This window comes from Thamnophis sirtalis, unplaced genomic scaffold, assembly GCF_051295495.1.
Source record: "Thamnophis sirtalis isolate CommonGarterSnake01/CBP01778 unplaced genomic scaffold, rThaSir2_p1.2 scaffold_2, whole genome shotgun sequence".
Taxonomy (NCBI): Eukaryota; Metazoa; Chordata; class Lepidosauria; order Squamata; family Natricidae; genus Thamnophis; species Thamnophis sirtalis.
This window is the reverse complement of record NW_028261382.1, coordinates 75,498,289-75,512,972: the sequence shown is the minus strand read 5'-3', so window position 1 is coordinate 75,512,972 and position 14,684 is coordinate 75,498,289. Positions and strand designations below refer to the sequence as shown.

Here is a 14,684-nt window from a genome sequence, read left to right as displayed (position 1 = left end):
GCTAGGTTGGCAGAAGCTGGGACAAGTAAATGGGAGCTCACGCTGTTATGCGGCACTAGGGATTTGAACCGCTGAACCGCCAAGCTATCTGATCGACAAGCTCAGTGTCTTAGCCACTGAGCCACCAGGGACTTAAGTACAAAATAATGAACTCCACCTTAAATGCAATGCTCTCATTGCACTTGCCCCGAAGGAAGACACCGATAGGAGCAGGGGCCTCTTGGGAGATGAATGGGCATGGCTTATGAGCAATTAAATGTGGTATATTTGCCTATATGGGTACTTGTTCTTCTTTCATGATGTTGTTACTTTCCCTTGCTTGACGTGTCCTTCTCTTGTCAGGCACTGTGGTGTGTCCCCCTTGTGACAATGAAATGAAGTCGGAGGCCATCCTGGAGCACCTGTGCGCCAGTGAGTTTGGTAAGTAAACCTTTCGTTCCCTTATTTTAAGTACCCTTAGAATTGGAAGTTGTCTATGACCCTCCTCTTGCCTGATGTTCTCCAGATGTGCTGGTCCACCAGTCCCAGAAATTCTTCCAGAGTGTAGTTGATGAAGAGTTCCCCAGAGTGGTCTCCTATCCATAAAAACCCACCCTTTTTACAACCCTCTAATCTCTTAATTTGGGGTAGACTTGGGGAGACTGGATGAAACTGAGTTTACTGGTCAGATGCCCTTCCTGATTCTACGCTGTTCTGACCGAAGCTTCCCGAGAGCATGAAGCAACCTCCTGGTCCCGACAAAAAACCCTTTTATTAATTGACTGTGAATTCTGCTCCTTCACATCCAGCAAAGTCTTTCAAGGGAGAATTTACAGTCACAGACCTCATCTGGCTTGGAGAGCTGACAGGCCGAGATCTGCACGTGGCAAGGAGTCTTGGAGCGTCATAAAATAATTAAATGAACTCATTGTCTCCTGCAAACTCCACTCCCCTTTCGCGCCTGTTTTATTTCCTCTGGGAGGGGGCATTCATCGTCCACCTGTGTCCTTACTCCCAAGTCAACCCCTGTTCTTTAGCTGTTCCCTTCGTCTGGCAACTCTGCGCATGCACCCACAGGGAACAGGCTCTAGCTGTTCGTCTGCCTCATTGATGTCTCACTCTGAAGGCAGCTGATAACTGTCAGACGGCCCTGGCCCCCTCTCTGCCTCTGATACAGAGCCCTCATCAGAGCCTTCCCCAGACTCCAGGACCGGCCTATGTTCCTCCCCAACCTCCTCACTGTCCGAATCTGCTGCCAGCTCCTCAGGCTGCTGGTGAGCACAACACACACAGAGTGTGCAGCAGATATTTTCTCTTTGTGCCCCAGGAGAGAAACATCTGCCACTACCTAGGATTGAACTCTTCACCACTAGGCCATCACGCCACTCAGTGGTGTCCTATCCATCCAATAAGATATATGGATTTCCTTAGCCTCATGAGAATGGGAGCAGTATCCCACCATAGTCAGGGACCGTATCTTATAGACTTTGAAGGGTTTTCACAAATCATACTTTGAAGAAAGAAAACAGTGGCATCTTGTTTGTAAACCCTGCAAATTTCCCCCTTCCCTCAGTTTCCATCCAGAAACAATGGATGGAAACTGAAAGAAGCAACCTGGAATTGAGGAGAAACTTCCTAACAGTGAGGAAAATTAACCAGTGGAACAGCTTGCCACCAGAAATTGTGGGCGCTCCATCAATGGAGGTTTCTAAGAAAAGACTAGATAGTCACTTTTCTGAAATAGTGTAGGTTCTCCTTCTTGAGTAGGAGGCTGGACCAGAAGACCTCCAAGGTCCCTTCCAGCTCTATTCTATTCTAACTACCTCTTCCCCAAATTTGGGAAATTCCAGTCCTACCTCTCTGCCGATGTTACTACTTCATATTCTGCTCTCTGCAAACTTCATTTATCTTTTTCTTGACTCTTCCATCCAGTCACAGTTCCAGAGGGGTTATTAAGCACATTTTTCTTTTGTGCACGAAGGAAACATGATAATCTGTCACATCTGAATTCCTGCCTTTTTTCAAAATATTCTTGGTTCTGGCCAGGGTGAAAAAAACAGAAAGGGAAATGAAAACGCGTTGCTTTCAAAAAAGACAGCCTAGCTCTCCATGGAGACTAGAGCAAATGATGTTAAGTGTTAAAACCTTGTAAAATGTGGATTGCCAGATCTTTGAATTCCGAATTCGCTTACCCCAAGAACGTTGATATCCATTGTGAGAACTTGGGGTGTGTATCTGGATGTGGATAAAGACTGTAGCTTCATGTCAGTTTTCAATCCTATTTTATTTGGGTGGGGGGGCTGAAAAGCCTTTTATTTTTTATTCTCTTACATACCATTGTAAGTATACATTCACATAGTTGTTATTCTTCTTTACATTTGTCATTCTTGTACATTTGTTATTCCATTTAATAGGTTATAATATACAAATTGGCTTGCTTTATTTACCAACCCTTCCTCCTGTTGTAACACCACCTTCTTTTCCCTTTCTTTTCTCCTTCCCTCCCTTCTCTACTTTCCTCCTTCCTTCCCTTACCTCTCCCCTACTCCTACTCCTACTCTTCCCCTTCCTACCCTCTCTTTTTCTCCCTTCCACCCTCCTCTCCTTACCTCTTGCTTTCTTCCCTCCTCTTCCTCTCGTTCTCTCCTCCTCTCTCCCTTTCTTTTTCTGTTGTTATGGGTGTCTCTTTCAAATCTCAGTTTATGTTTTCTTGGGATGGTATTTCCGCAAAGCCAAATATAGTTTACTATCATTTCTTATTCCCTTACCTTCTCTAATCCATCCTATGTTTTTCCCCCTTTGTATCTCACTCATGAATATATACTTGTATATTTAGTACGTCAGCTTTCAATCCTAAAATCTTTCAGGACAGTAAACATTTGGTAAATATTTGAAGCTGCTAAATTGTACTCCAGATTAATGATGTTAATCTTCAAAACCAAGGAAAGGCTTTCGCACTTCAAAGTCTTAACAAATTTAGTGGGGCATAAATTTCATTGACTACTATTCAATTTGACCATATATGGAGATAAATGGACATTTATCATTTGCCCCTCTTCCTTTTATGTTAGAATAGGGATGAACCTTTCCTGCCCACAAAGATATATGGAGATTTCTGATCCTTTTTTGAGGTATAATTGGACAAATGCTATTTTTTGCCTGTGCTGCATGACGATAGTTTGAATTGAAATCTTCAATTTCTTCTGGAGGCTACTGATTTGCAGAAGGTGGTTGAAAAATCAAACCAAATCGCATTTTAGCTTTCCCTGTTTGCTCACTTCATGTTCCTGCATGAAGCCCCTGTTATTATTTATTATTTTTTACTATCTGATAACCCAGCATTGCCCGGGTATGTATTTATCCTAATCCATACATTTGTCCTCAAAAATAATCCCGGGCCAAACGTAATTTCTAATGTTGGATCTTCCCCCTTACCAAAGGGAGCCCCCTTGTGGAGTACCGTGAAACTGTTGCCATGGCAACTCCATTGCGCTGCACAATAGAAGCCATTCTATGGCAGTACGGTAGAGGCCACTTTAAGGCACAACAGGCTGTATCTTAACACCCCAACACACCCTTAAACCCCCCCAAGGGGTGTTAGGGGTGTCTTACCCCCACAGTATTTATCCCCAGAATGTAAGTCATCTGTGTACCAAGTTTGGTTGAAATTGCTCAAGGCGTTCTATAATTATGCTGGAAAACACACGCACGAATGTGCGCACGGGCGCGTGCGCACACACACACACACACACATCTATTTCAAGCTATTTAGCTCTCATCAGTTAGCCATTACTGGGATTTGAACCTGGACTGCTCCCTCCCATATTTGGGCATACCAGGTGCTTTGCTATAATACTTATTTATTTCCTTGGCTTAGCTGATAAGGGGGGAGAGCTTGTGGCTTAGTGGCTAATGCAACTGCCTAACATGCAAAAACAGCCCAGGTTCGAATCCCAGTAAGGGTATAGCTAGCTGATGACAGCTAAATAGCTTGAAATAGATCTATAGTAGTCTCCCTTTATTTATCTATCAGCACAAATGCAACACAAAAAATGGTTTCCTGCCTGGAAAGCTCCTAGGGTGGAGCTGAAAGGCAAAAGGGAAGCAGTATGCTCCCTCCCATATTTGGGTATACCAGGTGCTTTGGAATGACATCACACACACACACACACACACACACACACACACACACACACACCAGCCATTATTCAGGTTGATAATTTTGGGGCATAACACACATTTTATGATGTGCTTTCTGTTTCATCATGCACCTCTACTGTGTCAGGCTAGAATTGACTCTAGTTTTTCTGATGTGAAAAGTCTTTTCTTCCTCTGACACATGGACCATCTAAAGTGCCTTGGTAATGCTGTTGATGAGGTTGCAGCCAGTGGCTATAAGAGATTGTGGGGAGACAGGGAAAGGAATGGAAGAGAACATAGATTTCAACAGTCAAGAGGTAGCAGACGAGTCACAATTCATCTCATAAATGGAACTCGGACCAAATGAAGAAAGATCTGGAAAAAGATCTCAAAGTTCCCAAAGAGATTTGCCCTAAGGGATTCATTGTAATTGAGGTTGGAAAATTCCTTAGATAGTTTCCAAGCTTCCATATTTTCCCCAGACGAGTATTAAAGATGTCATATAGAAATCTGTCAAATTCTTGCCACCTTGGTCTTACTCAGCTGTGTTGGGCCTGACATAACCAATTTCGTTGTATTTAAGTACAATGACAATAAAGATTATACTTATACATAGTTGGGTAACATAGTCCAGTTCCTATTGGTCCCTTAGATCTTCTACAGGCCTGTTTCCATCTGGTTTGGTCACTGAGCAACTATCGCTCTTTTCTATTTTTTCTTTGGTTGAAGAGTAGACAGAACACCTGGCTTGTGCGGCTTTTGTGTATATATTAGATGTCATCTCCCATGAGTCTTTATGCCACCTGGGCTCGGGTCGGTGCTGGGGCTCAGGACCCCAGACAGCACCTCGAAATTCTGGGTAGCTGGTGAAGTATTTTAATGGATATTCGGGTTAATGTCAGGGTTCCAAATAGCAACCAAAAGTAAATCAGAGTCCCAGGCAAAGTATTGCTCAAAGTTCCAATTTATTAAGCGAGCCATGTTGGCACAACTGGGAAAACCCGAATCTGAAAGCTTCCTGGTTTTCCCCACCCAGTTGAAAGTTCAAGATCTTGCCCCTACAGCCACAAGTCCATCACATGGTCCAATCTCCCACTGCCATGCTGGCAGCTTCCACCCATCCAGTTCCGGTCAGGTGCGGAGCTGCAGAGACAAAGGATGATGACCTTGGCTTTCTAGAAAGAATTTTGTTATGGCTACATAACATTTAACTCTGTACAATCCCTCCTCCCCTTTTCCCACAATAGAAAATGCATAGCAGAATAATAGAAAGTGTGGCAGGCCAAAGACCCAAAAGAAAAGATGGGTGCAGGCCTGACATTAGAAAGGGTTGGACATGGGACCAAGTCTTATAGGAGATTGATAGTTCCAACCAATCTCACCTCTTCAAAAAGTATTAAGAGCTTTCCCTTGGATTTACTAGGCTGGTCCTGTTTGCTATCTGAAGTTCAAGAGGTACAGAAGCTCCCAGGATCAACAGTAGAAAGGATTACTGAAGGGGAAGAGGTGATTCGTTTGGTCTTTTCTGAAGAACATTATGGAATCCCATGAATCTTAATTTACATTCCATGTTGGTTTCTTTCTTGACAATTTCTGAATGTTTATGGAGATTCTCAGTCATCCAGGTCACGGTTGTCCCAAAGGTGCTTTTTGAAGAGCAACTGGACTTTCTGGTTTTTCTTTGAAGACATTTCGTTTCTCATCCAAGAAACTTCTTCAGCTCTGACAGGATAGTGGGGAATGGAAGGATTTGTATTCCTGGCAGACAGCTGATCATTTGCATCTTTTTAGAGGATCCTTGAAACCCTTGGAGGTTTACGTGTGTCCTCAGAGTCACCTGAGTGGTGCTAATAATTCCTGTAGTCTGCAATTTTTCCTCTGGAAATCCATTCCTTCTCCCACACCATTTCAAGGGTCTTCATCCTAACTTGTATCGCTAAAAGTCTATAGAGATTCTCAGTCATCCAGGTCATGGTTGTCCCAAAGGTGCTTTTCTGGAGGCAACTGGACTTTTCTTTTGAAGGTGTTTCACTTCTCATCCAAGAAGCTTCTTCAGGATTTATATTCCTTGCAGACCGCTGGACATTTGCATTCCTTGAGAGAGTCATTGAATATAAATCCTTCCATTCCCCACCATCCTAGTCAGAGCTGAAGAAGCTTCTTGGATGAGAAGCAAAACACCTTCAAAAGAAAAACCAAGGAAGTCCAGTTGCCTCTTGAAAAAAGCACCTTCGGGACAACTGCCCCACAGATTGCTGAGTTGCAGAAAATCTCAATCATGGGAACTGCCCAACCAATGTCACTCAGAGTCACTCTGAGCATCTCCGGAATGCAAACTCCATCAGGGTCTCAGTTGATCTAAGATGACCCAGACTAATTGAAAAAACCCAGAGGAGTCTGGCAGCACTCCTTCTGACTCATCCGTTTTTATTAAAAGGTGTAAAATTTCATGATCTGAAACGTACTCCTTTTTTTAAAAAAAGCAATCTTATCAAAGATTGTAATTACAACAGTCAAAACACATATTTATAAAGATAGAAAAATCGGGACAGTAAAAAGGGGAGAAGGAAAACAAATAGAAAGAAAAAAGAAGAGAAAACAATAGAGCGAAGAAAAAGAAAAAAGTTGACTTCCAAAGTTCACCTCCTCTTAAATGACAACATACATCTAACTTGTGGCTGCTTGAAGTCTGTACTATTTTTTTATTTTTATTTTTAATCAACAGCCATTTCAAGGTATAAAGAAAACTATCAAATAAACCAACTTTCTCACTGTCTTAAATTTTAATCCATCCAAAGAATGAAGTCCATCCAAAATAAGTAGAACTTTTTTTTTCATTTCTTCTTTATTCTTTCTTACAAGATTCTTCAAAGCTTGTAAAAAGTCTCATTCATAAGTCCAACAAGGTAAAACTATCCAGATCCTTTTCTTGATTTATTCTCTCTTTTTTTTAATTCAAGGCTTATTTTTTAATCCAAATTATACATATTATAGAAACAAAGCATTGTCTGGGTCTTTTCTTTTACATCCCCTCATTTACCTATTTTACATCATAGTTTTGTTTTCATTTGCAGCCAAATTATTCTCTTCCATTATTTTTCACCTTTATAGTTATTTTTTCTTAATACATAAACAATACCTTCAAAGTTACACCAAATTTGCCCCTTCAAAGTTACACCAAATTTTCATTTCTTGTTTTCTCCATTGGTATATTTTTCTATAAACAACATATATCCTCTAATTCAATTTAAACAGAGAATATTTCTTTCATTTTTTCTACAATTAACAATATACTATATTTTTTTATTTCTTAATTAGTTACATAACCATAATGATCTTACTACTATTCTCTTTAATCTTCTAATGTAACTCTTTTCTCTTTCTTCCTCTTTTAACCATTTTCTCTTGGGCTCTCAAAGATCCCAAATTTAATTTTTTTATTTCTTCTCCCCCTTTCCCCTAACTTTTTCTTTTTTTCTATTTTTGTGGTGATTGTATCTTTTGTTCAGAGTAATTACTTTTATTATTCTATTTTTCTTTCTTCCACTTTATCTTCCTGTACCTTATTTGTGCCCTCTTCCACCCCCCTATTTCTTGTTTTATATGTTCCCTTTGATTTTCTAGCTTTTTTTTTTTTACCAATTAACGTTTCACACACACTACTCAGAATCCCAAATAATTCATCATACATCCAAATCTCCATTATGCAAGTTTAACTATTTTAACAGATTTTTTAATTTTTGGGTTAAAGCACATTTAATTGCAAATTTAGGGTCTTCCAAATTCTATTGCACAATTTTAGAATTAATCCAGTCCAGTCCAAGTTGAAGTTTTCTTTCTCTTCCACAGGTATAGATAGTTGTAGTCAAACAATGTTGCAAAAACAAATACTCCTTAAAGCAGTGTTTCTCAACCTTGGCAACTTGAAGATGTCTGGACTTCAACTCCCAGAATTCCCCAGCCAGCATTCGCTGGCTGGGGAATTCTGGGAGTTGAAGTCTGGACATCTTCAAGTTGCCAAGGTTGAGAAACACTGCCTTAAAGATTCTCACGGTTTCAAAGTATCTCTTCCTGTAACCAAGGTTGCACTTCACAGCTGCACACTCACATTTTTTCTTTTTCTTTCATTCACTGGTGTAGTACTTTCTGTTCACCGCTAGATGGCTCTTTCCAAACCACAATATGATCCAACAGCTGACTGTCAATAGCTGTCAAAATGCTTTAAATCCACAAAAAATAAAATAAGGAGAAAAATGACTTCCCCTGGGTTCTTTCTTTGGTTAGTTAATTTCTTCAGTTCAAAACTGCAGAAGACAAAATCCTCTGAGAGTTTGGTACTTTAACCTCCACTGCCTCTTTTTTCTTCAATAAAATTCCCTGCGAGTCAATTAGCCACTAATTCCACTCTGAGACCCTTTTTAAGATCAAAATCAGTTTTTCTTTTTCTCTGTGAGTTGGTCAATCACTCACCTGGTTTCTACACTCTGTTCCAACACCGCTCCTGCACAAACAGCTTGATCCAGTTGCCCCAACTTTAAAGCTGTCATTTAAATATGGCCACTGTCCCCACTGTCAGTTTTGGAGAGCTTTCCTCCAACCTACCAAGGAACTGCTTGTTCCTCTTGGTCATCCAAGGTGCCTCTCCTTCTTCCCCGTTCCTCCAAGATGGTTTTGATCCAAAGATTCCCTGACAGCAGTTTGTCTGGCTTGGTTTTCACGGAGCTCATTGGAGCTCTGCTATTTCCCAACCTGTCTCATTGCGATGATTCCGGCTTCCCCCCTGATTTATTCCCTCTTAATTATTAAAATTAAGTGCATATAGTCAAGGCTATGGTTTTCCCAATTGCAATGGATGGCTGTGAAAGTTGGACCATAAGAAAGGCTGAGCACCAAATAATTGAGGCCTTTGAACTCTTGTGCTGGAGAAGACTCCTGTGGGTCCCTTGGATTGCAAGGTGATCCAACCGGTCAGTCCTAGAGGAGATCCACCCTGACTGCTCTTTAAAACGCCAGATCCTGAAGAGGAAACTCAAATGCTTTGTAACTTTGTTTTTCTCAACCAGTGTGATGTCTGGTGTATTATGCGCTAGTATTTTGTCTGTTTTTATGCGAAAATCCCACAAGATCTTGACCATCTGATTTTCGGTGACTTTTTCAGGCTTATGTTCCCACCAGTTTGTTGTTGTTTTAATATTATAATTTTTGCACAAATTCCAATGGATCATTTGTGCTACTGAATTATGCCGCAATTTATAATCAGTCTGCGCAGTTTTTTTTACAGCAGCTGAGTATGTGATCAACAGTTTCATCAGCTTCTTTGTAAAGGCTCCATTTGGCATCATCAGAGGATTATTATTATTATTATTATCATTATACAACTGTATCACAGCGGCCAGTTGTTTCGCTGGATTTGGCATTGGTTACTAGTCAAGCCTCACCCAGGGGTCTAGGACGTCGTAACGTATTTTCTTAATATGTGTGCAGATCCAAGCAGTGCGGCTTTTTTCATTTGACTGATGGTGATTTTGTCAATTTTTAACTGTTTTAAATGTAATTGCAGTGCTTTTGGAATAGCACTCAGTGTGCCAATTACCACTGGAATTACCACTGCTGGTTTGTGCCATAGTCTTTGAATTTCAATTTTTAAGTCCTAGTATTTTGCGATTTTTTCATGTTCCTTCTCGGCGACCCTGCTATCACCTGGTATTGCGATGTCTATGATTGTGACCTTATTTTTCTCAACCAGTGTGATGTCTGGTGTATTATGCGCCAGTATTTTGTCCATTTGTATGCGAAAATCCCACAAGATCTTGACCATCTGATTTTCGGTGACTTTTTCAGGCTTATGTTCCCACCAATTTGTTGTTGTTTTAATATTATAATTTTTGCACAAATTCTAATGGATCATTTGTGCTACTGAATTGTGCCGCAATTTATAATCAGTCTGGGCGATTTTTTTACAGCAGCTGAGTATGTGATCAACAGTTTCATCAGCTTCTTTGCAAAGTCTGCATTTGGCATCATCAGAGGATTTTTCGATTTTGGCCTTAATGGCATTTGTGCGGATAGCTTGTTCTTGAGCAGCCAGGATTAGTGACTCTGTTTCTTTCTTTAATGTACCTGTTGTTAACCATAACCAAGTTTGTTCACTGTCCACTTTATCTTTTATTTTTTCCAGAAATTGGCCATGCAGTGCTTTGTTCTGCCAACTCTCCATTCTTGATTTTATCACATCTTTTCTGTATTCTTGTTTCATCTGTTGGGCCTTCAGTAGATTTTTGTTCTTTACTTCGATTAATAGATGTTCTTGACTTTCTTTTAAATAATCAGCAAGTGCATGTTTTTCTTCTTCAACTGTTTGCTTCACTTGTAATAATCCTCTGCCACCTGATTTTCGGGGCAGATATAGTCTATCAGTATCACCACGTGGATGTAAACTGTAGTGCATTGTCATTAGTTTCCTGGTTTTTCGGTCCAAAATGTCCAAATCAGCTTGTGTCCAGTTAAGTATACCAGCTGTGTATCTTATAACTGGTATTGCCCAGGTATTTATGGCCTTGATTGTATTTCCACCATTCAATTTAGATTTCAAAATTTTCCTAACTCTGTTGGTGTACTCTCGCTTGACAATAGTTGTTACTTCTCCATGCTTGATGTTATACAACTGCAGAATGCCTAAGTATTTGTAGGCTTCATTTTCATTGCATTTAATTAGTTGGCCATTGGGCATTTCAATTCCCTCACATGCAGTGATTTTGCCCCTTTTTATGGATACAGTGGCGCATTTTTCCATGCCAAACTGCATTGAAATATCGGTGCTGAATACTCGGACTGTGTTTGTCAATGATTGGATTTCTATTTCTGACTTTCCATAGAGTTTCAAATCATCCATATATAGTAAATGTGAATTTTTTTCAGCTTCTTTGGTTGTTTGGTAGCCTAATTTCATTTTTTTTAAGGTTACTGATAGTGGGATCATTGTGATGATGAAGAGAAGAGGTGAAAGTGAATCACCCTGGAAAATTCCTCGCTTGATATTAACCATTCTGTAGACCTTATTCCCTGCTGCCAGCTCAGTTCTCCATTGTTTCATCGCCTTTTCAGTAAAGGATGTAATATTTTTGCTAATGCCAGTTGTTTCTAAGCATTTTATGATCCAACTATGTGGCAGTGAGTCATATGCCTTTTTGTAATCAATCCAGACCATAATCAAGTTCATTTTTCTGTTCTTACAATTTTCTAATATCATTTTATCAATTAGGAGCTGATCTTTTGTGCCCCTGCTCCCTCTTTTGTTGCCTTTTTGCTCTACTGGCAAGATGTTGTTTGTTTCCAAATAATCCATCATGTTATCTGCAATAATGCCTGTGAGTAATTTGAAGGTTGTTGGCAAGCATGTTATTGGTCTGTAGTTTTCAGGTGTTGTTCCTTTAGTTGCATCTTTCTAAATCAAGTATGTTTTTCCAGTTGTCAACCATTCATCAATTGGGCCCTTTTGTAAAATTTCATTTAGTTGCCTGGCCAATATTGCATGTAAACTGGTCAGATATTTGAGCCAGAAACCATGTAATTGATCCTTTCCAGGTGATGTCCAATTCTTTATCTTTTTTACTCGATTTTTGACCATCTCAGTTGTTATTTCTAATACTTGCATTTGTTTGTTGCCAATGCTTTTCTCAAAGTCATGTATCCACTTTGCTTCCTTATTGTAGTCCTTTGCATTTTCCCATAATTCTTTCCAGAATTCAACTGTGACCTGCTTTTCTGGTTTTTCACTTTTGGTGTCACCATTCACATTAAGACTTTGATAAAAACGCTGTTGGTCTGATCGAAATTGCTGATTTTGTTTATATTGGATGATTTGTGCCTCATATCTTTCAATTTTTCTAGCTGTTGCTGTTATCTGCTGTTTTACAATCTCTACAGCTTCATTGATGTTTCTTGTATCCAATCTATATCTTCTGATTAGCCGATCTATGATTTTGTTGTTTTTAAGCCGTTGCTCATGCATGTTCTTTAACTTAGTAGCATCTGCCCTTAATTTTTTGACTTTTTGTTCTAATCGGATTTTCCATTTTGGCTTTGATGCTTTTTCTGTTGTGTGACTAGGTACTTTGTTTTTAATGCTGCGCTGTACACTAACTAGTTCATTTCCAAGATGGATCCCAATTCAATTGTTGAAAACACTGCATTAACCATTTTCATGATAGGGGCCAAAATTTTCTTAGGCACAGATTTTAGTGATGGTAAACGTTGCCTTTCCTCATTAAGCAGAAAATGCTCCATGATCTTATCCTTCAATTCTTTTTGTTGTTGAGTTAGTTCATCAGTTGGTTCAGTGATAACTGGTTCTAGTGGTGGTGGTGTTATTTCCTCCCCGAGAGCTTCTTCTGGGAGTTCTACTATAATGTCTTTAGTTGTGTCTTGAATATCAGTTATTTCCGCTTGTGATATTGTTTTTTGGGTTTTGCAATTTGCCTGAATTTCCTGAAGTTCAACTTCACTAAACACTTTATTCCGTATAATAAATCGCCTTTGATCTGCTAGTCGTTGTTCACTAACATTTGAATCTGGATATTGTTGTTTCCATAATTCATACATTCACTTTAAATAACCTCTATTTTCTGGCTCTGAGTTGTAGTAACAGGCCATTATGGCACGGTTTTCATCTGCACTATATTTTTGTCGTTTTGTTGGCTGGTCCACTTGTAGCCCACTTGTCGACGGATGTCCAGGGACCCCAACATCCGCCGCGGCCCTTGTTAACCCGCGCGATGACCGATGTGGTATAAATTTTTTATTTGTTTCTTTCACCATATTGTATGGGTTGGCGGGTTTTCTTTTATGGGGCCAGTTGCCAACCTGACCCCAACCCTCCTCCTTTCTCATCCGGGCTTGGGACCGGCAACGGCGGAGTTGTTGTTGTTGTTGTTGTTGTTGTTGTTGTTATTATTATTATTATTATTATTATTATTATTTCTTCTAACACCCAGTATAACATTTTTTCCTGTGTCTTTCTTGTAACTTGCCACTTATATATCCACCTTCAGCTCAGTCTCTATCTTGCAAAGTAAAATGTGTTCCTTTTCCATAACATCTTTTAGACACAGTCTATCCATAGAGCCAGATTGACATTGTTAATAGTAACTTTTGACTTCATTTTTCCAAAGGGTCTTTCAATAATTTAGAATAGAATGTTAGAATATTTTGTACCATTGTATAACTGTTATCCAGGTTAATTTCCTCTTTAATTGAAATCTTTAGTTCCCTCTAGTGTCCAATTTTTAAAATCTTATTATGTTCTTCAAAAAAAATTCAATTTCAATTACCTGGAGTGCTTGTGGGTTATCCTATCCTATCTTTGTCCAGAGACTTTTGAAAAGACAGTCTACTCACCAGCTGTTCATTCTTTGCCATGTTGTCAGCTCCATTTTTCATGGAACCATCTCTTCCGGCAGAAGTGACTTATGCCTTCTACTACAAATGTACCAGAGTCTTAATTTTTTGCTACCATAGATTAACAGGACTCTCCTCCTCCAAGGCTTAATTGAAGAAGCCTTGCATTATCTCTTCCTTTGTCTCTGTTAACAGCGAACATGTGGGCACTGTTGAGGGTAGAGTCAATTCTTGAATGCCTAGCATATGCCCAATGTTGTCAGCATCTGGAACAGGTTCTGATCTTTCATCTCTGCAGTAAGTGGAGAGTAATTCAGAAGGATGTACAGTAAATTTGTATGTATATATGAGTAGAGGGATGTGGTGGCTCAGTGGCTAAGACACTGAGCTTGTTGATCAAAAAGGTTGACAGTTCAGCGGTTCGAATCCCTAGCACTGGGTAATAATGGAGTGAGTTCCCATTACCTGTCTCAGCTTCTGTCAACCAAGCAGTTCGAAAGCATGTAAAAATGCAAGTAGAAAAAATAGGAACCACATTTGGTGGGAAGGTAACAGTGTTCCATGCACCTTCAGCATTGAGTCATGCCAGCCATATGATTACGCTGTCTTCGGACAGCGCTGGCTCTTTGGCTTTGAAACAGAGATGAGTAGTGCTTCCTAGAGTCGGGAATGACTAGCACAGCGATGGCGAACCTTTTTTGGCTCGCGTGCCATAAGGGGGGAGCGCAGGGGGGGTCATGCGCAGGCATGCCTCACCCATAATGCAATGTGTGACCCGCAGTGCGCATGCGCTTATGAGAGGCGCTCCGCCCCCATTTTTTGCATGCTTTTTTCACCCTCCCCAGGGTACAGAGGCTTTATAGGAGCCTGGGGAGGGAGAAAACAGCCTCTGGAGGTTTCAGGGATCTTCAGGAGGCTTCCAGTTTGCTTGTAGGTCGTTTTTAGTCCTCTGGAGGCTTCAGGGAAGCCTCCTGAAGGTCCCTGAGGCCTCCGGAGGGCTTAAACCGACCCCATGAGCAAACTGGAACTCCATTCCAGAAATTCTGGTTTGCCCATATGGCCGTTTTTTTGTGCTCCGGAGGCTTCAAGGAAGCTCCTGAAGCCTCCGGAGGGCCTCTGGGGGGGGGGGGCTGCATTGGAGAGTCTTTTTGCCCTCCCCAGCCTCCTAT

The 14,684-nt window shown here is 40.4% G+C and overlaps 1 protein-coding gene across 1 annotated transcript in view; it reads left to right on the top strand.

Moving 5' to 3' along the window:
* SFRP1 (secreted frizzled related protein 1) overlaps nucleotides 1-14,684 on the top strand; it is a 71,565-nt gene that overhangs the window by 17,135 nt on the left and 39,746 nt on the right. Inside the window, exon 2 of the mRNA XM_087706123.1 lies at nucleotides 343-420. Within this exon, the coding sequence (XP_087562249.1) occupies nucleotides 343-420 (78 nt within the window). The remainder of the gene's footprint in view (nucleotides 1-342; nucleotides 421-14,684) is intronic.